At 38.3% G+C, this 23,662-nt stretch overlaps 1 protein-coding gene across 39 annotated transcripts in view; it reads left to right on the forward strand.

Annotated features, from left to right (window-relative positions):
• Positions 1-17,722, forward strand: part of UBE2D3 (ubiquitin conjugating enzyme E2 D3) — a 36,850-nt gene extending 19,128 nt beyond the window's left edge. For 7 of the 39 annotated variants that reach the window (XM_070047821.1, XM_070047817.1, XM_070047818.1 and 4 more), the window contains 6 exons: positions 1,286-1,349; positions 1,440-1,471; positions 8,770-8,847; positions 10,035-10,140; positions 12,629-12,722; positions 14,634-16,114. In XM_070047821.1, the coding sequence (XP_069903922.1) occupies positions 1,286-1,349; positions 1,440-1,471; positions 8,770-8,847; positions 10,035-10,140; positions 12,629-12,722; positions 14,634-14,679 (420 nt within the window). In that variant the 3' untranslated portion in view covers positions 14,680-16,114. Of the gene's footprint in view, positions 1-1,285; positions 1,350-1,409; positions 1,472-8,769; positions 8,848-10,034; positions 10,141-11,231; positions 11,307-12,628; positions 12,723-13,143; positions 13,194-14,633 lie in introns of all 39 variants that reach the window. The other 32 variants (XM_070047796.1, XM_070047797.1, XM_070047799.1 and 29 more) reach the window with 17 other exon arrangements.
• Positions 17,723-23,662: the final 5,940 nt, after the last annotated feature.

Genomic DNA, 23,662 nt, shown 5'->3' on the forward strand with positions numbered 1-23,662 from the left:
GGCTGGAGCTGTGCCAATCCAAAGCCAAGAGCCTCCTCCGGGTCTCCCTTGGGGATGCAGGTGCCCAAGGACTTCTGCTTTCCCAGGCCATAGCAGAGATTTGGATTGGAAGTGGAGCAGCTGGGATTCAAACCAGCTCCCATATGGGATGCTGGTACGGCAGACGGCAGCTTTACTCCCTATGCCACAGCACTGGCCCCTATTGTATCTTTTTAAATTTAGGCTTTCATTCTTCTGCTTTCTAGAACTTTGTCTTTTGCATGTGACTGCATTCAGCAGTTTTTTTCTGTTTTGTTTACAGGCATTGCTTTTATCAGTATTTCCATGTGTAGATTAGAAGAGGGATAAAGTGGTTAAAACCATCCCCAGCCTCAGGTGTATTTGTGTATTTGATTTTTTTTTTAAAGGAGCAGCTCTTTCTTACACTGTAAGTTAACTTATGAGAAACTTGAGAATGTTCAAGGCTGTGTCAAAGTAACATTGGTTCAGTTTATCTTTTTAGTTTTGTTGATCATACATTGGTTCTGTCGTAAGATGGAGTTATGCTTAATATTAGATATTTTAAAAATTACTTCATATCAGACTTCCCATATTTGTTATGCATAACTCATGGCAGAATTAAGTACTTATAGATACTGGAAAGTTCTCATGAAATTTAAGAATTGTAGCTTTGTGAAGAGCAAATTGCTCTACCTAGAAGTGGTTCCCTAGGTGGAATTTCAGTAGTAAAAATGGATGTTCAGTAAAAGACATTGAGTTGAATAAGGAGATTAAATACAAAAAAGTACTTAGGTCTGAAAGTTTTCAAGTATAAACTGGAGTTAGTGACTCCCCCTCCCCACTTTTGAATAATTGTTCAAGAAGAAAGTAAAGGATTTAAGAACGACAAAAGGGTCTCTGAAATGGTCTGGAATTTTGGCAAATTTCATGAATGTTAGCTGTGCTATAAGTTCTTAAACTGAGAACATCTCACTCTTTTGATTTATTAGGTGATCAGCTTTTGTTCATGTAATAAAAACATTGATACTGCTATATGTAAACTTTAATGAGCCCTAGCCAAAGTAATTGCCTCAGCATGTGTCCATTAAACAAATATGCCTATGAAGTTCCAGGAACTAGAGTTGGGTTACTTAATGTTTCCTTTCCCCTAATGAAATATGTTTATGTGATTTTTAGGATTGCATGTCCCTAAAAGAAATGGAATTAAAATAACTAGAAGCAATTGACTTCTTAGGTTTTTTAAATTTTTAGGTTATGTGACCCAACATTTTCTTTCTCTGTGTAGGAACTTAGTGATTTGGCCCGTGACCCTCCAGCACAATGTTCTGCAGGTCCAGTTGGGGATGATAGTAAGTAACTTTCAGGTTGATGTTTATAGCTGATTTTTTTTAAAGCTACTGTATTTTTAGATAATAAGTTACATTTTTTTCCCTCTTTAGTGTTTCACTGGCAAGCCACAATTATGGGACCTGTAAGTATTAAAAATTTTTAAATCTTGGTTTTGGTTGAAGACTGTGCATTGATCTGTTTGTGGTGTTTTACTTAGTCTTTAGGTTTATTTTTTTAGGTGGTAATTTTGTTTTGGATATGCCTTAATTTTACTGCTTTAGAAAAAATAGTGTAATGAATTAGTTACTTGCTTACATGTACCTTATGTGTTATCCTCTCTGATAAGGTTTCTAGAGTATAGCATCTCTCTGGAATTACCAGGTATCTATTAGTCTCAATGCAGTTTTCCTTTTATAGTGATGTAGAATATTAATGTACTGGCTCTGATTCTACCATGAGCTGTGTTACTCTAAAGTCGTACCACCTTTCTGTACTTGTGAACAGTCTAGCTAATTGTATTTTGTAATCTATTCTTAATAAATCTTTAGTTCTATACAAAATTAATACTTCAGGCAGACAGTGATATTTTGAATATAGCAAAATTTGTTTCTATTCTGGGTAGATGAGAAACAATGTGCTGGATAATTGAATGTTGAGAATTATCGATACCATCTAAGAATTTCAGAGAATTAGAGCACACTTAAAAACATCCTGGGGTAAGACTATCTTGCACAAATACTTAAATGTTCTTTAAAATTTATTTTAAAATTGGAAGACACTTTAGGTTTTTTATTCTAAGTAACAACATGTGTATCTTACTGAAAATTTTAATATTTCTACCTCATGTGAATACTTGCTGTGTCAAGTAAAAAGGATACAAATGGACATAATAGAAATGATCCTTATCAAACTTTAGGGAAATTACAATTACTAAGGGAGACAGATAATCAAAACAATTGTTAGAAACTAAAGTAATGATGGGAATTAAGTAATACGTGACTCAAATGCTTCATAAAAGAAATTTATGGGAAAATGGGACAGGAGTTCTTGAGTTCAAGTAATTGGAAAATGTTGCAACCTAAAGAAGGAAGTATGAATTAAATGAAAACAAATTATGACAAGGCACAGATACTATTGTGGTAGGAAACTGGAGCTGAAGCCAGGAATTGAACCATGCATGATGAAGTAGGACATGAATGTTTTAAACAATAGGAGAAACACCTGGTCCTTACTCATCATTTTAGATGGGACTATGTATGTTTCTGCCACAGTTCCTGCTGGGTCCTCTTTGTCTTATTCACCTAGATTCTGTGAGTGTTTGCATTGTTAAAGGCCAATTTTCAGAGCTATACCAAATAAAACTTACCTTTGATTTAGAGCATTTTGGGATTGCCTCATTTTAAAACTTGCCAAAACTAAGAAAGTGCAGAAAAGTTAGTAATCACAATAATCACAGCTTCCTAATTGGACAGTATACAGATCTTTCAAATAGAAACTGGTGTGGTATCTTGAACTCTTCCAAAAGGTAAGTCTTCACAGCAGCCTTTTTACATGTATTAATAACTAGGGTTCGTTTTCAAAATAAATGCTTGTTTTTTTTCCAGAACTGTCTGAATATTCTGATTAACAAAAGCAAAAAATGTATATACCACAGCTGCAAAGTTTTGCCTTGGTAGTAGTAGTCTCTTAATGTGTTTGGCTACAAGAGTTAATTCTCACAGGTTGGATAATTTCAGGAAATAATCAAAAGTTAGAAAAATGTCCCACAAATAAATTTTGTCACCTAAATAAGCACATACATTAAGCTGATAGCTTTAAATGGTTAACTATGTGCTTACTATAGAGTGCATCAATGAAATGGCTTGCGTTCTTTATGCTTCTGAATGCATGTTTGTGGTAAGATATCACAATATAGTGTAAGATAAATAATAGTTTTGTGAGTTTAGTTCTATGATGTGCAGTTGTGACAAAATACAACTGGGGCACTGGGAGTATAACAACCCATAAACTACAGATTGGGTGGAAGAAAGGAATGATGACAATCACTTTTGCTTTGGGCTACTTAAGTCTGTTAAAGTGATGGCAGAATAAAAATTTGATTTTCTAAATATAGCATTTCAGTTTGAAAAGAGTATCAAACTTTCATGAGTTGCAGTCAGGAAATGCTCAATAAAAGTTATGTGTCAGGAATACTTTTAATAGTTCGTGCTTGCTTATTGATTTTTGAACGTAAGATGGAAGCACAAATAATATAACATCTTTGAAAGGATTGACAGAATTACTCATCAAGTAATTGTTGAAATTTGGGGTTCTCTCTCTCTTGACCACATTAAGTGCAATTCCCAGTCAGAATTGATGTACTAACTCTCCCTGTGTCTCTGTAAATCTGCCTTTCAAATAGATTATTTTTATTTTTATTTTTATTTATTTATATTTTTTTTTGGACAGGCAGAGTTAGAGACAGAGGGAAAGGTCTTCCCTCCGTTGGTTCACCCCCCAAATGGCTGCTGTGGCCGGCTCACTACGCCGATCAGGAGCCAGGTGCTTCCTCCTGGTCTCCCATGCGGGTGCAGGGCCCAAGCATCCACTTGGGCCATCCTCCACTGCCTTCCTGGGCCACAGCAGAGAGCTGGCCTGGAAGAGGAGCAACCGGGACTAGAACCCAGGGTGCCAGCGCAGCAGGGGGAGGATTAGCCTAGTGAGCCGTGGTGCTGGCCTAAACAGATAAATCTTTAAAAAATTGATAACAAGAATTAACTTCCTTACCTATTGTTTCTAGTATTTAATGCCTAACTTTTCTTTAAAAGAAAGATTGTATTTTATTTGACAGAGTTAGAGACAGAGAGAGGTCTTCCCTCCATTGGTTCATTCCCCAAATGGCTGCAACGGCCAGAGCTGCGCCGATCCAAAGCCAGGAGCCAGGAGCTTCTTCTGAGTCTCCCATGTGGGTGCAGGGGCCCAAGGATTTGGGCCATCCTCCACTGCTTTCCCAGGCCACAACAAAGTTAGATTGGAAGAGGAGCAGCCAGGACTAGAAACGGCGCCCATACGGGATGCCGGCGCCATAGGCAGAGGATGAACCCACTGCAACACGGTGCCAGCTCCCTGATTTTTCTTTAATTGGAAATGGAGTTGGCAGAAAGAGATGTGTTGACATTATTTGGAGAACGACTCCAATTTCCACCTGATATACGACCTAACTGTAGAAAAAAGTGCCATATCTTAATGTATTTAGCAGTATGATCATAGTCAACTTGAAAAACAATGGATAAAATAATCCTCAGTCCATAGATACTACTTTTTGCCCCATAAGGGTTAGTTTTTTTTCCAACGTTAAGTGTGTTATGTCATTACTTTTAAAGACTTCTATTAAACTTCTATTTCTTTATTTTTTAAGGAACATATTAGTACATATTAGGATTGTGGTGGGAAGTGGTAATTGTGTTCATTAAAAGGTACATAAAAGGGCAGCCAGCAGATTGGACTGAAGGGAGGACTTCTTATAAGGAAGAATGTTCCAGATAGGGAGCAGCACTTTGATTTTTATGTCCAGTAAAGCGTGTGTTTTGAAGAAGTAGAAGAAGAAAACTAGATTGATGGGATTCAGATCCCAAAATACCCTTGTGTATCTAGGATTTTGAATTTTATTAGAAAAGGTTTGGTAGATTTTGAATAGGGGCCTCAACTTGAAGAGTACTGCACCATTAGGATGGGCACAGAATTGGAAGGGAGGAAAGACTGAAGGCAGGAATATTGGTAGTAAACTATTGGCATAAAAGTCAAAAGCTAGAAACATCTTGAATTAAAATAGTGGCTGTTGGCCAAAAGAAGAAAATAATTGAAGAAATTTTTAAATTACATCTAAAATTTGGTAAGTACATTCTTTCAGGAAATGAGGAGGAATCAAGTATGGGATTATTGTTTACAACTTTGTATTGTGGTTAACTGTTTATAGATAGAAAATGTGAAATGAAGGAGATCAGCAACTTAAGATTTAGAGATTAGAAATATTGAAGAGGCATTTGTGTATGTGGTTAGGAGCAGAAAACTACATTATAGGAAAAGTTGTTTGCAGAATATATAAAAATATGGAATAGGAGTTAGAAACAGAAAATGAATTTGTAGGAATAACATCACTTTATTGATGCCACTGAGGAGAAGCTTGAACTGATGGGAGAAAAGTCAGGGTACAGGTTTCTAAAGGAGAGATCTAATATAATTGCTGGATTTCTAAGATTTAGGTCAGTTTGATAATCAAAGTATTCCTTCCCCTCACCTCCTCTTAGAGTAATTTACTGAAATAAATTTGGTATTCTAGAGCCTCCATTTTTATAGGTCTTAGTGTCATACCTCTAAATCTTGTTTTACAGGATTTTCCTCTTTTTATTGTGGAATTTTTTTTTTTTTTCAAAGATTTTATTTAGGGACGGGCACTGTGGTGTAGCGGGTAAAACCGCCGCCTACAGTGCTGACATCCCATATGGGCTCTGGTTTGAGACCCAGCTGCTTCACTTCCAGTCCAGCTCTCTGCTATAGCTGGCCTGGGAAAATAATAGAATATGGCTTAAGTCCTTGGGCCCCTGCACCCGCGTCGGGGAACCAGTTGATGCTTTTGGCTTCAGATCGGACCAGCTCTGACCCAAAGAGTTATTACATCAATTTTTTTTTTTTTTTTTTTTTTTTTGACAGGCAGAGTGGACAGTGAGAGAGAGACAGAGAGAAAGGTCTTCCTTTGCCGTTGGTTCACCCTCCAATGGCCGCCGCGGCCGGCGCGCTGCGGCCGGCGCACCGTGCTGATCCGATGCCAGGAGCCAGGAGCCAGGTGCTTTTCCTGGTCTCCCATGGGGTGCAGGGCCCAAGCACCTGGGCCATCCTCCACTGCACTCCCTGGCCACAGCAGAGGGCTGGCCTGGAAGAGGGGCAACCGGGACAGAATCCGGTGCCCCGACCGGGACTAGAACCCGGTGTGCCGGCGCCGCTAGGCGGAGGATTAGCCTAGTGAGCCACGGCGCCGGCTTATTACATCAATTTTGACTGGGAATTGCACTTAATCTGGACAAGAGAGATGGGATATTGGTAGCCATTTGGGGAGAGAACCAGTGCATGGAAGATCTCGTTCTCTCTCCCTCTGCCACTCCACCTTTCAAATAAACTTTTAAAAAATTTTTTATTTCTTTAAGAGGCAAAGTTAGAGAGACCTTGCATCCACTGGTTCACTCCCCAAATGGCCGGAGCTGGGCCTGTCTGAAGCCAGGAGTGCTCTTCAGGTCTCCACGTGGGTGCCAGGGGCCAGCACTAGCCCCTTATCGTGAAATTGTAGTGTTAAAGCTGACCTTGGGAAAGTTCTTTAATGCAATTGATGTGAAATTTGACTTTGCTTAAATATCCTCAAAAATGATTGTCTTTATTCAGAAAGATATAGCACTTAATGATGTAAAACTCAAAATGAAAGTTTAAACAGATCTTCTGGAATTGTGCTTAAAGGTTTTCTTGTTTGAGATTACTCTTTAATTGTATACAGTGAAGACATCTACCATATTATCCAGTTACATAAAATTACATGATACATGAAGTATCTTTTATTTCCAGTTCATATACCCACATGATTTTTAACCCATATTTAACAAAATTACTCACTCTCATGCCTTTTTTTACAGCTTTCAGATGATGCTTTGCAATCTTAAGGCTTTTCAAATAAAATTGTGTGGGACTCGATTTAAATAGTAGCTCTTGGGTTTACTAGTTAGGTTTCTTTGAACTGGTTGTGTATCTTGCTCATTTTTCATACCTGTAACATTTTTCTGTACATGTGTCTGTACCAGAGTAGAAGTCCTTCGGGCTCTTAAAAAATTCTTTGGCTCACATTTCGTGGTAAGAGTTAGAGTAATTGTTCTAATGTGAGAAACATCTTCTGTCCGTTAGTTCATGCTCCAGATGGCCGCGATGTTTGGGCCTGGGGCATGTCTCAGCCAGAAGCCATGAACTCAGTCTAGGTCTCCCACGTGGGTGGCAGGGGCCCAAGCAATTGTGCCTCCTTTTGCTGCTTTCCCAGGTGTAATAGCAGGGAGCTGAATCGCAAATGTAGCAGCTAGGATTCAAATCTGTACTCCAATATGAAATACCAGCTTAGCTGGCAGGGGCTTAGCTGTCTCAGCCTTAGCACCAATTTCCAGTTACCATAAATTTTATAATGTGTCTTCAGATTGGTTCTTCCCAAATCCAGAGTTAGGCAGTTTGTAATTTTTAACCTAAAAGTCCTAGACTAGGTCAGTATCTTTTATCATCAGTTTTGATTAGTGTTATGCAACTCTTTTTAGTCTTGTTTTGAATCTTGTTTCTGTCATTTATTTGTACACTAGTTACATTGGCTCATTTTACTCAACCATAAAATAGGAACAGTTAAATTTGAGAAACTCCTGGCAAGTAGTCTGAAATTCAGATGTTTGTACTAACATTGTCTAATATTTATTTATTAAGTTCTTCATACTATCAAAGACAAGTACTGATCCACAGATAGAAATCCAAAATTTTGTCTTTTCTATTTTAAAAGAAACATATTCCACTTTGTTTTCCAAATCTTGTAAACTTGTGTTCCTGTTGACTCACTGGAGAATTCTGTTTTTGAAAAGAAATTTTGCGAAGCCAGTTGGAAGTTAAATTTTCTTAAAAAGCCTATTTTATTTCTATTCTTTTAAAGGTAGATGAGTGGTACTTGGAATACCTGACATTTGATTTGCCAGTAGGTTAGGTGGCCTGTTGAAGTGCATAGTCCTTTTACTGTTAGAGGAAGTATTTTTATTATTTGAAAGGCAGAGTGACAAAGCCTTCCAGTCACTGGTTCATTCCTCAGATTGCTGCAGTGGCCACACCTCTAGGCCAGGGCAGCTAAGAGTGAAGCTGGGAGCCTGAAACTGTGTCTCCCACTTGGGTGGTAGGGTTCCAAGCGCTTGGGCTGTCTTCGGCTACTTTCCCAGGCACATCAAATGTGGGGAGCTGGACTGGAAGCAGCAGCTGGGACTTGAACTGGAGATTTGATGTGAGATGCTAGTGTTGCAGGTGGCAGCTTTTAGCTGCTATGGGCCACAAGGCCAATCCCGCTCACCTTCCTCTTATTTAATTTTCTTTGTGTAGACTATTATAGTATAATACATAATTCTGTGTGTAGACTTCATTGTTAAGTACACTCTTTAAGAATATAGAATATTTTTGTAGTAACGTTTTCTAAACACTTTAAGTAAACTAGTATTTCTTAATAGTAAGCTTTGATTGTCTTTCACATTAATATGAACTGAGTTTTGAAGTAATATAGATCATTTCAGGGTAAGTAATAGGTGGTTTTGATTCATTTATTAGAGAAATGCTTTAAAAATGGTGATGTTTTATATATTAAGCACTGATTCTAGAGCTAACCCTTTTTTTAATTTTTTTTTTTTTTGTCAGAATGACAGCCCATATCAAGGCGGTGTATTCTTTTTGACAATTCATTTTCCTACAGACTACCCCTTCAAACCACCTAAGGTAAGTATTTCTTAAAACCTTTATTATGGATACATGCTTTAATTAGAGAAATAGAGCATTCTTAGAAATTAGTTTCTATATTATAATGAATAAAATTGAGGCTAACATACACAAACTCATAGAATTTGTGTAAGTGATTTTGAGTCAGTCTTTGGCTTTGCTAACATTTGGGGTTTTTTAATGTTTTTATATAGATTTGGATAATTTTTGCTATTCTCTGAAAGTAGTAGGCATCAGATACTCAACTTCGGTATGTGGTTGCACATGGTTAAAATTTCTGCAATGCAGTATAGGTAGGTAGTCATTCAGTGGTTTTGTGTATATAGCTCTATAAATTTATCACAACATACAGGAATTGCTCAATACACTTAGATGATTGGTTTGTACATACGATTAGTCAATATAAATTCAACCTATGATAACTGTGGAAGATGGTATACAGGGAACATTGACACTTGAGTTATGTAACATACAGTGTGAAGTCTCTTATCGGTGTAAGGTACCTTTTTCCATCAAGGGCTATTTGAATATTTATATTTATAACATCATTTGTGGGCCATACAGAATTACCAACCTAAAAATTAGCCTGCTGTAGATTGAATTTCGAAGCTTTTCTGCAGTGCCTTGGCAGGGCCAGATGATTTCACAGGTCTTATTGCTGGTGGGCCAGACATTTCCAACACCTGAAATACACGATACTCAACTATATACAGGGGAAATGCATTGTCAAATATGTGCCTGTATAACTAACTGAGCTGGTCTGTAAATTTGATTATATCCATAAGTTTATTTTTTTGGATGTATTAAATACCTTCCTTACTGCTCTTTTTGATACTTGCAGTATTGTTGAGCCATGCAGAACTTCCCACCAAGTTTGTGGAACATTTTTGATCAATAAAAAGAACTTAAGGTTTTAAAAAGAACTTGCTATTATATCATTGGTAATGAAATTTTTGTCCTAAAATTATATTTTCCTTTTTAATTAAAAACAGATAGCCTTACGGGGAATCTTACAATGTATAAACAAATCAGTTGCAGTTTTTCATTCTTCCATATGTATAGACTAGATTTTAGTGATATGAATTTTTTTGTGTGACCTTAATTAATATTTCATAGTTTTCTACTTAAGTTTAGGATGCTTGTTTTTATTTGGATCAAATACTTAAAGATTTTAAAATTTATTTTAGGTTGCATTTACAACAAGAATTTATCATCCAAATATTAACAGTAATGGCAGCATTTGTCTCGATATTCTAAGATCACAGTGGTCTCCTGCTTTAACTATTTCTAAAGGTAAAATACTTACAGCAAATCTTTCTTGGGATGCTCTGATTTTCTAATAGTTAAAAGAATTTCATCCTTGAATCTACTCAGTATTTTGAGTTCCACTTTTTGTTAAGAGGTGGGGAAAGGAATAAGAAGGACGTTCTTTGTATCAGGTGAGTTTGACAAAGTGATTAAGATGTCAAAGGGAATAGTTCTTGGGTCCTTGCCACCCGTTGTGGAAGAATTGGGTTGAGTATCACCTGCTGCTCCCCAGTGTGTGTAATAGCCCCTACTTTGAATAACAGCTTTCTGCTAAGTCAACTGGTTGAGTTCATGCTCCTGCCTTTTGCCTTGCCTAGCCCCAGCTGTTGGGAGCATTTAGGGAGTGAACCAGTATATGGAAGATCTTTCCCTCCCAAATTAATACAAGGTTTTTTTGGTCAGGCAGAGTTAGAGAAAGGTCTTCCTTTTCCGTTGGCTCATCCCCCAAATGGCCGCCACGGCTGGCACACTGAGCCAATCTGAAGCCAGGAGCAGGTGCTTCCTCCTGGTCTCCCATGTGGGTGCAGGGCCCAAGCACTTGGGCCATCCTCCACTGCCTTCCCAGGCCACAGCAGAGAGCTGGACTGGAAGAGGAGCAACTGGGACAAAATCCGGTGCCCCAACCGGGACTAGAACCCGGAGTGGCAGCGCCGACCCAATACAAGTTTTAATTTATTTATATCAGGGTTACTCTTGGCATATTTGATTACTGAGACTTTTATGGAAAGAAAATTTAGGTTGAGGTGGGAGGCATTCTTTGCATAATGAGTTAACTTTAACACTTAATAGTTTATTTGTTTTTTTGTATTTCAGTTGCAAACCACTTATTGCATACTCGCCTTTTTAGCAAATATGGTATATTGTAGTCAATAGAGCTTTTAAATCTTAACATTTTCACTGTAGGAAAATCTTACTTGCTTTCTGTTATTTAAACCTATCTTTAGTTGATGTTTATGTAACCATAGTAGCTTACTTAGTAACATGAATATCTCAGAATCTTAGATGGTGACAGATTTGCTGTCTCTTTGTCTTGTTTTGAATGATTCTGGTGGTTTCCTTCTTGTTTTTGCCTCAAGTAAAACCACCCACACAAAAAACTGATGGGAAGAAAGTTTTCCTGACATGGGGCATTTCCAAAACTTTTGGAATAGGTAATGTTTTACTAAAAGTAGTTTAAAAAGTGCGCAGTAAAACAGGACATCATATAGAAGCTTTCATGTGCTTATGTACTATATTTGAATCTCCTAGCGGGGTTACTTAGAATTTTTCAAATTTTAATCTTGCCTTCATACCTAAATCTAAAGATTTTATTGTTGCCAGCATACACTAACAATGAAAACCTGTAAATATAGGAGGAGATTGCAGTAATTTAAGTTTTAAAAAAAAAATGATTTTTTAATGTGTTTAGTGTGGAGAAGCAAATAGTTCTCATCTCTAGGATCATTCTACAGTGGCCAGGGCTGGAGCTTAATGTGGGTCTCCATGTAGAGACCAAGCAACCTGGGCCATCATCTGCTGCTTCCTGGAGTATGCATTTGCAAAAAGGTGGAATCTGAAGTAGAGCCTTGCTGGCACCCAGGCACTTCGATTCAGGTTCTGGATGCCCCAGCTGACATCTTACCTCTCTACACCAAATACCCATTCATGACTTGTTTCTCAGCAGTCATTTTTTGCTTAACTTAGTAAACTCAGTCAGAACTAAAACTCACTACATTTTCCTCAATTACTGTGTAGCCAAGTCTCTTTTATCTTGTAATTTTATATCTGTAGCATCTTGGCCTACCAACCTGGGCGTATGGTTTGAAATTGTATTTGATGTCAACCAGTATATGATAGTACTTACGGGATTTTAAAGATAAGCTTATTTTGGCACCAGACATTATTCATGTATGTAGTACATGAATGCTTACTTTCCACGAACTTTTTGAAGACCCCTCATACTTCATTCATGTAACTTTTTCATGCTATCGTTTTCTGTCTTAACATTGTTTTCGTTTCACCAGTACTCTTGAGAATAATATCTTCAAGTAGATTCAAGGAGACATAACATTTAGTGGAATGGTTGGGAGTTTTCTCATAAAACTAAGGGTTGGAGAAATGAATGGATTTTAAGAATAACATGGCATGTGTGTTACTTCCTTGTTCTTAGTAAAGTTGTTTGTCCCTACTGTCAAAATGCCCAAAAGCTACTTAAATTCTAATCCAGTTAGGCTCTTGAAAAAATAAGAAGTTAATGACATTTGAGTACCTTAGAAACTCCTGAGTTGGGTGGTGTTTTCAAGTTTAGTTGGTATTGAATTTGATGCCAACAAAGCTCTACTTTTTAGATTTACTTTTACCTGACTCTATTAAACTATATCTCATTGAGATTAACTTTTGACGGTTGAGGTTTGTAATGCCTGTGTGTTAAAATACTGTTGTCACATCATCCAAACTTTTGATGCTGAATAACGAGCTCTGTGTTTACTTGCAGTTCTTTTATCCATTTGTTCACTGCTATGTGATCCAAACCCAGATGACCCCCTAGTGCCAGAGATTGCACGGATCTATAAAACAGACAGAGATAAGTAAGTGTGTAATTGTTTGAGGAGATACTGGTTTTAATACTTTAAGGAAATAATGTGGTATTACTTAATGAGTTGGGCTTACATTCTGTAACTTGTGGCAGTGCCAAGAAGACTTGATGCTTTTATTTGATAATAACTAAAAAGTACAGAAAGGTAGTTAATAAAATGGTTGTATAAAAAGTTACTAGATTTAAGTGTGTGTGACAGTGAATAGGCCCTTTAAAACCTTTTTGTTTTGATGTGTTACTTTGTCACTTTATTTTCAAGTTTGGGCAGAAAGTCTTCTCAGTTGTATTTTTCCAAAAAAAAATGCTGTTATAAACATTGAGGTCTAAATTTCTCAGATACTTGATTATTGTTCGACTTCACCGTTATAACTTACGTATGTTATAATTAATGCTAAGTGTACTTGTTCAATTAGGTACAATAGGTTAGCAAGAGAGTGGACAGAGAAATACGCTATGTTGTAGGGTAAGAGGATCTGCACTGTGGTCCATTTATTCATGGTACTGCCAGCACTTGAGTGCTGCATGCTTTAAGGCACTGTATTAACTAACAAAAGGTAACAGATGTGGCAGTTTTCTGGTAACTGTACATTTAACTGCTTGATCTCGGTTTAACTTGAAAGTATATCCAGTAGTCATTATTGCTTAAAAGTATTGTTGCATGGCAAAGCAGTTATATAGCCCTTGTTAAGAAGTGGAAATTTTAGTATCTTTATATTAAACTACCACAGTGTTTAGATTTTAACTTGAGTCCTTGTACCAATACTATGCGGAATGTGGCAATTCAGTTCAAATTTTGCCAGGAGATAGTATAGAAAGGGAAAAACACTTTAAAGCCTAAGCATCTAAACTAAATGTTCATTACTGACAAGCATGCCTCAGTGTCAGCTATATTTTGTGGCACCCTGTTTGCTAAGTGAAGCCTTTTGTTTCAAAGTGGTGACTTCTTGAGGGGCTATCTTTTAAAAATGGCATAATCGTGAACTAGTAGACAGAACTTTTATGTGTTAAAGCTTAGAAAAACAGTTGAGTCATATTTAATTTTTGAAATGAAGCTTGTTAATACTTTGAAATTTTAAACTATAAATCTAAAAGATATCCTATGCCCTTTGATGTGTATTTATTTCTTAAGGTTATCACTGTCTTTCTTGGGGTAAGTAGTCTATGGCATGAATGTTTAGGGAAAACTCAATAGTATTTGACAATATTTGAAATATTTCTCAATCATAACCTTGCTCATGTGTGAACTACCTGTGGATCTTACTAAACAAAGATGATGTGATTGTACTTCTAGAAATTTCCATTCAGTGAGTGGCAGTAGGGCTTAGTAGCACCAGTCACCACACATGTGGTTATGATTAACACAACCAATGAAACCACCCCCTCTTGAAAATTACAATATTTTACTCTTTTGCCCCTCTCCAAGTCTCAAAGGCATTTTCTCTTCTGGTAACAGCCAGAGCCAAGGAACTTCTCAAAGTCTAGGAGTCAGGTAAAATTTTGTAGGAAACACTTGGTTCTGGCTTTCATGGAAATTCTTGATGTAGAGAATATGTATGTCCCTCTGTATATTACTGTGATGAACTGGAAAATATTTTTCTTGGTGTTAGAAGTTTGTCAGAATGCATTTCTGTTGATGAGTTTCTAATAGAGAAAAGGTCTTTGATTTTTGTTAACCTCCCAATCTCAGCGCCATTTTAAGTTTGTTAAAGTAATACTGCTTTCAAAGCATAAGGTTCTCATTGCCCACACTGCCTTGAGTACCAAAGCTATGTCTCCCTTGTTGGCTTCTATTCTAATTAAGGCCTTTAGAGGTGACTTTATAACGAGTCTGAAGATAAGTTTTCCTTTTTAAAATATAATTTTTTCCACTTTATTCTTTTTAAAATATCATCTTTATTTACAGGTACAACAGAATATCTCGGGAATGGACTCAGAAGTATGCCATGTGATGCTACCTTAAAGTCAGAATAACCTGCATTATAGCTGGAATAAACTTTAAATTACTGTTCCTTTTTTGATTTTCTTATCCGGCTGCTCCCCTATCAGACCTCATCTTTTTTAATTTTATTTTTTGTTTACCTCCCTCCATTCATTCACATGCTCATCTGAGAAGACTTAAGTTCTTCCAGCTTTGGACAATAACTGCTTTTAGAAACTGTAAAGTAGTTACAAGAGAACAGTTGCCCAAGATTCAGAATTTTTTTAAAAAATGGAGCATGTGTATTATGTGGCCAATGTCTTCACTCTAACTTGGTTATGAGACTAAAACCATTCCTCACTGCTCTAACATGCTGAAGAAATCATCTGAGAGGGAGGGAGATGGATGCTCAGTTGTCACATCAAAGGAAGCAGCATTATTCTAGCAGCATCCATTCTTGTTTAAGCCTTCCACTGTTAGAGATTTGAGGTTACATGATATACTTTATGCTCATAACTGATGTGGCTGGAGAATTGGTATTGAATTTATAGCATCAGCAGAACAGAAAATGTGATGTATTTTATGCATGTCAATAAAGGAATGACCTGTTCTTGTTCTACAGAGAATGGAAATTGGAAGTCAAACACCCTTTGTATTCCAAAATAGGGTCTCAAACATTTTGTAATTTTCATTTAAATTGTTAGGAGGCTTGGAGCTATTAGTTAATCTATCTTCCAATACACTGTTTAATATAGCACTGAATAAATGATGCAAGTTGTCAATGGATGAGTGATCAACTAATAGCTCTGCTAGTAATTGATTTATTTTTCTTCAATAAAGTTGCATAAACCAATGAGTTAGCTGCCTGGATTAATCAGTATGGGAAACAATCTTTTGTAAATGCAAAGCTGTTTTTTGTATATACTGTTGGGATTTGCTTCATTGTTTGACATCAAATGATGATGTAAAGTTCAAAAGAATGAATATTTTGCCATGTTCAGTTAGAGTGCACAGTCTGTTACAGGTTGACACATTGCTTGACCTGATTTATGCAGAATTAATAAGCTATTCAGATAGTGTAGCTTTAATATGCTGCACCGTGATACTGGCAGCCCTGGAGTTCATAGATGGACTTGGGACCCAGCAGTTTTGAAGCGTGTATATGGAGTTTTAAGAAATTTATTTTCCAGGTGTAGCCCCATCTAACTAAAACTTATCTTCACCTTGTACACTTGACAGCTGATAAAAACATAACTTGGGAGTAATAATGGGTCAAAATTTACAAAATAAAGTACTGTTTTGGTGTGGGAGTTGTCATGAGGCTGTGTTGAAGTGACTTAACTATGTGGGATATTGAGTATCCATTGAAATGGATTTGTTCAGCCATTTACATTAATGAGCATTTAAAACAGATCATTTCAGGTGACTTAACATGAATGAATAAAAGTCGATGCTATTGGATTATTTTTCTGTTTGACAAGTGCTATCTGTGCCACTAACTTCTGCAGTAACAAGGGCATTACCATCTTCACTCTCCTGATTCTGACACTGTAGTTTACTTTTTTCCTAGTTACTTTGATTTATCATTGCAATTTCTTAAAATCTTGTATTCAATTTCTTGCACATGTGACTTCTCCATTTCTACAGTTTTGCACTGCTTACACTTACGTGCAATCTTATTTCTAGTCTCCACACAGATGTGGAAAGCTAGAAATAAGTGTTAAAGCTTAATTTTTATAAACATCTTAATACATAGTTTGAACATGATTTATTGACTTAATGGTTGTCTAAACTGGAACTGAAATGCATGCCTTCTGAAAATGTTCTAGCTTCATTAATTCTGTAATAAGCATAAGCATTTCATTGGGAAAAGTCAATCCAACTATATAATTTTTCCAATGAGTGAGTTTTTTTCATTTTATCTTTTGCTTAAGAGAATGGCTCCTATCAAGGTAGATGTTGTATTGTTAAAACTCTGGATTTAATTGTGAGTGAGAATTAGTAACATACTGCTCTGCAAGGTAAGAACTGCTCTTTGGCTCCATTTTCACAATAATTACTTTTGACACTCCTATATTCTCAAAATAACAGCATTAGTAGGCAAATCATTTCTTGAAAGCCAAACACGAAAAAAAAAAAAACCACTTTTATAGAATATAGTATATCCCTAATTGGCTTTCAAAAACTGACCTTTATATAGCCTTAGACTCCTTAGGTATATGGAGTTGACTTCCTTAAACCATTGATTGTCATAACTAGTAGGTATGTCCAGTTCTGTTTCTTTGACATGATGCTTATACAACATTTCATTCGTTATTTCTTAGGGAATAAGCCATAAAGGCTTCTCCAGGTTTAAGAGAACAGTAATTTAAAGGACCTGGAAAACCAACATTTTTTGAATGTATGGACACTGGACTTCAGATCATATACAGTGAAATCTGCAAAAGATTCCATGAATTTACCCTCTTTGCTCAACTAGTAATTTAACATTAGTGCCATGTGTAGGACTAAAGTGGATTTTTAACAGATTAAAAAATGATTTTGACTGTTCCTATGTATTTCCTAATCTCAATGCATAAAACTTAAATTTCTTTTAACCTATAAGAATTAGAGTCCAGTTGGCCTGTTAATAGCAAATTTACATTTCAAGTGACTTTTCCTGGGCAAGTTTGCAATGTGATAATCAGATTTTACTTTAAACTGACTAGTTTGCTTTCTTGTGTGGGTGTACTCACATTTTAAAGTATGAACCACAGTTAACTAGTGGTCTCAGGGGTAGTGAAACACTCACTTTTTTTTTTTTTTTTTAAATGGCTTAGTTGAAGTATAAGATACTGATCATGCTGTGTTAGTGATTTTGGGGTGGGGGGATGACTCAGCCATGTTTTGTGTTGACCTAACAAAACTGTTAAATGATTGTTGATTACACTTTAAAGTGAATTTGTCTATTTTATGAGGAACCCAGTGCAAGTCACTAAATATTGTCTAATAGTGACATCTGCCTAAGACTTGTAATAACTAAAGTTAATTGAGCTTAAAGGAATTGTTACCATTAAAGTCTGTGTTTAAAGACACTTTGGTCTTACTCAGTAATTCCAGCTAACAAATGAAGTCCACACTTAAAACTCTGTAAGCTTGAATTTGAACTTCTTAAACTGGTCTGTGAAGAATTATGTTGGTTCTCAAAGTGTGACTAAGACCAATGTATCAGCATCATTTGGAAAATTACTTAAATAGGAGTTTTCAGGTCCCACCACAGTCCTAATGAATCAAGCCATTGCTTACATTAAAGAACCCTCCCAAATAATGCTCATGCATGGTAGACAACCATTTCTTTTTAGATTTATTTATTTGAAGAAACAGAGCTCTTCCATCCAACTATTCACTTCAGATGGCCTCAACGACCTGGGCTGGGCCAGGCTAAAACCTGGAGCTTCTTCCAGGTCTCCCACATGGGTGGCAGGGGCCCAAACACTTGGGCATCTGCTGCTGCTTTCCTAGGCCACTAACAGGGAAGTAGATTGAAAGTGGTGTAGCTGGAACTCAAACTGGAGCCCATGTGGAATGCTGATGTTTCAGGCATTGATTGAGCCAGCCGTGCCACAACACTGGCTCCAAGTAGAAACCTTTTTGTGAGTCAGTGCCTAGTCTTGAAAGACTACAGCCGGTAGTCTTAAGTTTCTAAGTAACATTTGATGAAGTCATACTACTATGAATACTAAGTAATTAGGTTGATTTCCACATCCTTGGAATATTACAATGCATAGAACTTGATTTCTGGTATACATAATTGAGCCAGTGGGCAAAGTGTTAAAATGTGGCCAGGTTGCAGAGATCTGTCTAGGTGTTGAAGCTGGATAGTTGAACAAAGATTTGAACCTGTATCTCATTCTGTGGTCTTTTAACTAGGCAACTTTTTCTCCCCAGTAAAAATAAAGATGTCAAAAACTTCGTGTTTGAATTTAACATACCAAGTATAATGTAAGGCAGGTATAAACATTTTTTGTACTCTCCCAATGTAGTAGAAGAGTAAATACGAAAGGTATTTGGTTTTAAAAAATGGAGGAACCATGTTTAAAGTCTAGAAAGGCTAGGAACATTGAAATCAGCTGTGAATGTTTTTAAGTGTCCAGTAATGGTCAGTGTAGCTTTATTTCCTGTTAATCTACTTTCCATCTTGCTTCATTTAACTCAGGTAAAGTATTTCTGGTCATTGTTCTTTTACTTTAAATATGCTTTAGTTGAGGTTCCATCTTTCCTGGCCGGCGCCATGGCTCACTAGGCTAATCCTCCACCTGCGGCACCGGCACACCGGGTTCTAGTCCTGGTCAGGGCACCGGATTCTGTCCCGGTTGCTCCTCTTGCAGGCCAGCTCTCTGCTGTAGCCAGGGAATGCAGTGGAGGATGGCCCAAGTCCTTGGGCCCTGCACCTGCATGGGAGACCAGGAGAATCACCTGGCTCCTGGCTTCGGATCAGCGTGGTGCGCCGGCCGCAGGGCTGTGGTGGCCATTGGAGGGTGAACCAACGGTACAGGAAGACCTTTCTATCACTGTCCACTCTGCCTGTCAAAAGTTCCATCTTTCCTCAAGCACCCTCTACTTTTTTTCTTGTGTTGTAGAAAGTGGTTTTATGAAAGTCATTTTTTTTCCAGACAGTGAATTAAGCCTGTACGTAAGTTGTTCTGGTGTTTACCATACCTAGTGTCAAAGCCAAACAGGAATATGTTCATGCAAGAACAGCTAACCATTGCTAATTGCTCACATCCACATGTCTCCTAAACAACTGTATGGGGCCCTATTTCATACCCACTCAACTATCCCACCTACCTCTTTGCCTCAATAAGTATCAGTTGCACTGGCTCAGAACTTGGACCATTCTTGATTTCTTAATTTCTTAGCTTCTACAGATTTCGCGGCTGTCCTCTCAACTTAAAATTTTGTTCAGTCTGCTGATCTTAATATATTCACTGCAGCCATTATGATCTAAAGTGTCCTTTATTTTTGTTAGGCGGGGAACTCCCATCTGCGGTTCTACTCCCCAAATGCCTTTTTAGCAGCAGGGACTGAGCAGAAGCCAAAAATCAATCCAGGTCTCCCAAGTTGGTAGAGACTGAGTCGTCACTGCTGCCTCCCAGGGGTCTTAGTTGTAAAGAGCTGCAGTCAGGAGTTGAACCCAGTTACTCATGTTACAGGACTCCAGTGTCAGCCAGTGTGTAGTACCCCTCAGTAGTAGCTTCTTGAATGGTCTGCTGTTCAAGGATGGTAGGATGCCTCCTACCTAGTAGCATCTTTCCCACATGGCACGTAAAACACAACCATGTCATTCATATTGGAGCTTTGTAATGGCTTCCCATTACGCTACTGTGAATGACCTTGCTTCACTACTTTTACCTCTACTTTGTCTAATCACTTGTACTATCCTCTCTTGCCCTCCACCTCCCATCCCAACATAAGTCGCAAACCTCTGGCTGAAGAATTGACAATGGACTTTGTGGTGATGGTTGTTAAATCCACATACCATGTGGCTTTCTCTTTATGTAGTGCATTGTCCAAATATTACCTTATGAGGGTGGTTTTTCTTGGTCATCCTAAATAGTAACAGCACCTTTGCTAAAATACATCAATATGTTCAGTTTTATTCACCTTACATGTAGTAGTTGGTTCCCCCACAACCTCACCCCAGAATGTAAGCTACGAGGGCACAAATTTCTCTCTGGTTCTTTTGTATTCAACAATGATCAGATTGGCACACTGTAAATAGTCAAATACTCTATACACAAATGTATAACAGGGTACTTCAAGAAGTTTGTGGGGAAATGGAATTGAGATGTCTGTTTTGGTGGGGGAAATGTGTGTTTCCAAATACGCATTTTCCATGAACTATTTGAAGGCTTCCAGTGCAAGGATTTTTTTTTTTTTTTTTTAATTTGACAGGTCTTGCGTTGGTTCCCCCACCCCAAACGGCCGCTCCGTTCGGCACTGCGCCGATCCGAAGCCAAGAACCGGGTGCTTCCTGGTCTCACATGCAGATGCAGGTGGCCATCCTCCACTGCCTTCTTGGGCCACAGCAGAGAGCTGAACTGGAAGAGGAGCCACCAGGACTAGAACCCGGCATTCCACACGGGATGCCGGTGCCACAGGCAGAGGATTAACCAAGTGAGCCACGGCGCTGGCTCCCAGTGCAAGGATTTTAAAAGAAACTTTTGGCTTGAGGCATTTGCTGATGCAGTGGGTTAAGCCTGTGCTTGGAATAGGTGCATCAGAATGCTGGTTCTAGTCTCTGCTCCTGTTTGCAATCCAGCTTCCTGCTAATGCAGCTGGAAAGTTAGTAGGTGATGCCCCAAGTACTTGGGTTGCTGCCAACCAAATGGGAGGCCTGAGTCAAGTTTTCTGTTCCTGGCTCCAGCCTACCTTAGCTTTAGCTGTTCTGTGCATTTGGGAAATGAACCAGTGGATAGCTTGTCTCTGTCTTGTTATTCTTCCTTTCACATAAATTTGAAGTTTTAGAAACAAAAAGTTTACGTTCTAATCCTGTTTTGCATAAACATTTGACGTTCCCTAGTACTTTGTCAAAAGTACTCCTTTTTTAAAAAATTTCCAACTCAAAGTATGAACACAAAAGTACAACTACTACAGTTTATTAGTTGAACCACCTTTACTATATTGATTACTGTAAGTAAAATGCCAACATAGTGAGCATTTCATTTGTCAGTATGGATGAACAACTGTAACAAAGCAACTACACTTGCTGGGGGACGGGGACACAGTTTCTGATACATCAGTGACTCCGCAAGAAAGCAGATACTCTCAGTCCCCTAAACGAACCAGGAACCCGAGAAGGACGTTGAACATATCTATAAAGCAGTTTTGAGAACAGTTGAAGTACCTGATGTACTTAATTTTCATGGTTCAGACAAAGCCCAGGATGCAACCAATGAATGGTTTCACAATAGAAACTCATCTGATAGACACAGCTAGGAGTCTGCCTAGCTTGAGTCTAGGGTTCTGTGACAGGAGAATCTTAACAGAATTTGTACTAATAGTTTGGGCTTTGTGAAGATTGCAGTCCCAAATCTTATGCAAATGGCACCAGAAAACTCCAGAAGATTAATTAATTAACTTATTTTGACAGGCAGAGTGGACAGTGAGAAAGGTCTTCCTTTTGCCGTTGGTTCACCCTCCAATGGCCGCCGCGGCCGGCGCGCTGCGGCCAGCGCACCGTGCTGATCAGATGGCAGGAGTCAGGTACTTCTGGTCTCCCATGGGGTGCAGGGCCCAAGCACTTGGGCCATCCTCCACTGCACTCCCTGGCCACAGCAGAGAGCTGGCCTGGAAGAGGGGCAACCAGGACAGAATCCGGCGCCCCGACTGGAACTAGAACCCGGTGTGCCGGCGCCGCAAGGCAGAGGATTAGCCTAGTGAGTAGCGGCGCCGGCCCAGAAGATTAATTCTTAAAGTAGTTCCAAGTAGTAGAGCAACCAAAAGAAAGTACTCTGCATGAATTCAAATAGCTCACAGTGAAGAAAAATTAGAAGGGAACAGCAGCATGAAAGGGAGCCAGCCAAGCAATTTGCAAGAATTTTAAACATTAAACGAGTTAGGGACCAGTGCTATGGCATAGCCGGTAAACCTGCCACCTGCAGTGCCAGCATCCCATATGGGCGCCAGTTTGCTTCCCAGCTGCTCCACTTCCAATCCAGCTCTCTGCTATGGCCTGGGTAGGCGGTAGAAGATGGCACAAGTCCTTGGGCCCCTGCACTGGTGTGGGAGACCCAGAAGAGGCTCCTGGTTTTGGATCAGTGAAGCTGTGGCTGTTGGCAGCTTTTTAGGGAGTGAACCAGCAGGGAAGTGTCTCTCTCTCTCTCTCTCTCTCTGCCTCTCTCTGCAGCTCTGCCTTTCAAATAAATATATTTAAAAAAATAACAGGTTAACCAAATTGGAGTGGAGGATGTAAGATTCTTTTCACAAATGTCATGATCTGGCGCTTGGAAAATCACAAAAATTAAAAACTACTCAGCTAATAAATGAATTCAGCAAATTTTCAGAAAACAAAAACTTCTGTTTTTGTAATTTAAAAACTGCCAGGGGCTGGCCTTGTGGTGCAGAGTTAAGCCACCTCTTGTGATGATCAGCATTTCGTGTCGAAGTCCCTGTTCGAGACCAGTTACTGTGCTTCCAATCCGTCAGCTTTCTGCTAATGTGCCTGGGAAGGCAGCAGCAGATGACCCAAGTACTTGGGCCCCTGCCACCCACATGGGAGACCGAGATGATGTTTCTTACTCCTGGCTTTAGCCTGGCCCAGAACTGGCTATTGTGGCTATTTTGGAGTGAAGCAGTGAATGGAAAAGTTCTTTCTCTCCCTCTCACAATCCCTCTGCCTTTCAAAACAATTTTTTTAACCCAAGTATTAAAATTCCATTTACAGGAGCATTGAAAAGAATAAGATACTTAGAAATGTAACCAGGGAACTGCAAAACTTATATAGTGAAACATATGGAACATTTCTGAAAAAGTCTTAAATAAATGGAAAGACTTTCTATGTTCATGACTTGCAAGAGTTAACATTGTTGAGATGACAGTGATCCTCAAAGCAATCTGCAGATTGCAGTCCCTCTCAAAACCCCAATGACTATACAAAAGATTTAAAAATTCATATGGAATTGCAAAGAAATATAATATGTAGAATCAGTCTTAAAGAACAAAGATAAAGGTCCCATCCTTCTCAATTCAAAACTTACTACAAAGCTATAGTAATTAAAACAATGGTATTAGCATAAGAATAAACATGAAAGATGTACAATAAGAGTTTAAAGTCCAGAAATAAACCCTTGCAGGTATGGTCAATTTGTACTTGTCAAGGATGCTAAGACAATTCAGTGGGGAAAAAAAGTCTTCAACAAATGATGCTATGATAATCTGGTTATGTACGTGCAAAAGAATGAATTTGGACCCTTATATACAAAAAAATAGCTCAGAATGGTTTAGCCCAAAATGTGAGAGCTAAAATGGAAACT

Source organism: Oryctolagus cuniculus, chromosome 8 (genome assembly GCF_964237555.1).
Source record: "Oryctolagus cuniculus chromosome 8, mOryCun1.1, whole genome shotgun sequence".
Taxonomy (NCBI): domain Eukaryota; kingdom Metazoa; phylum Chordata; class Mammalia; order Lagomorpha; family Leporidae; genus Oryctolagus; species Oryctolagus cuniculus.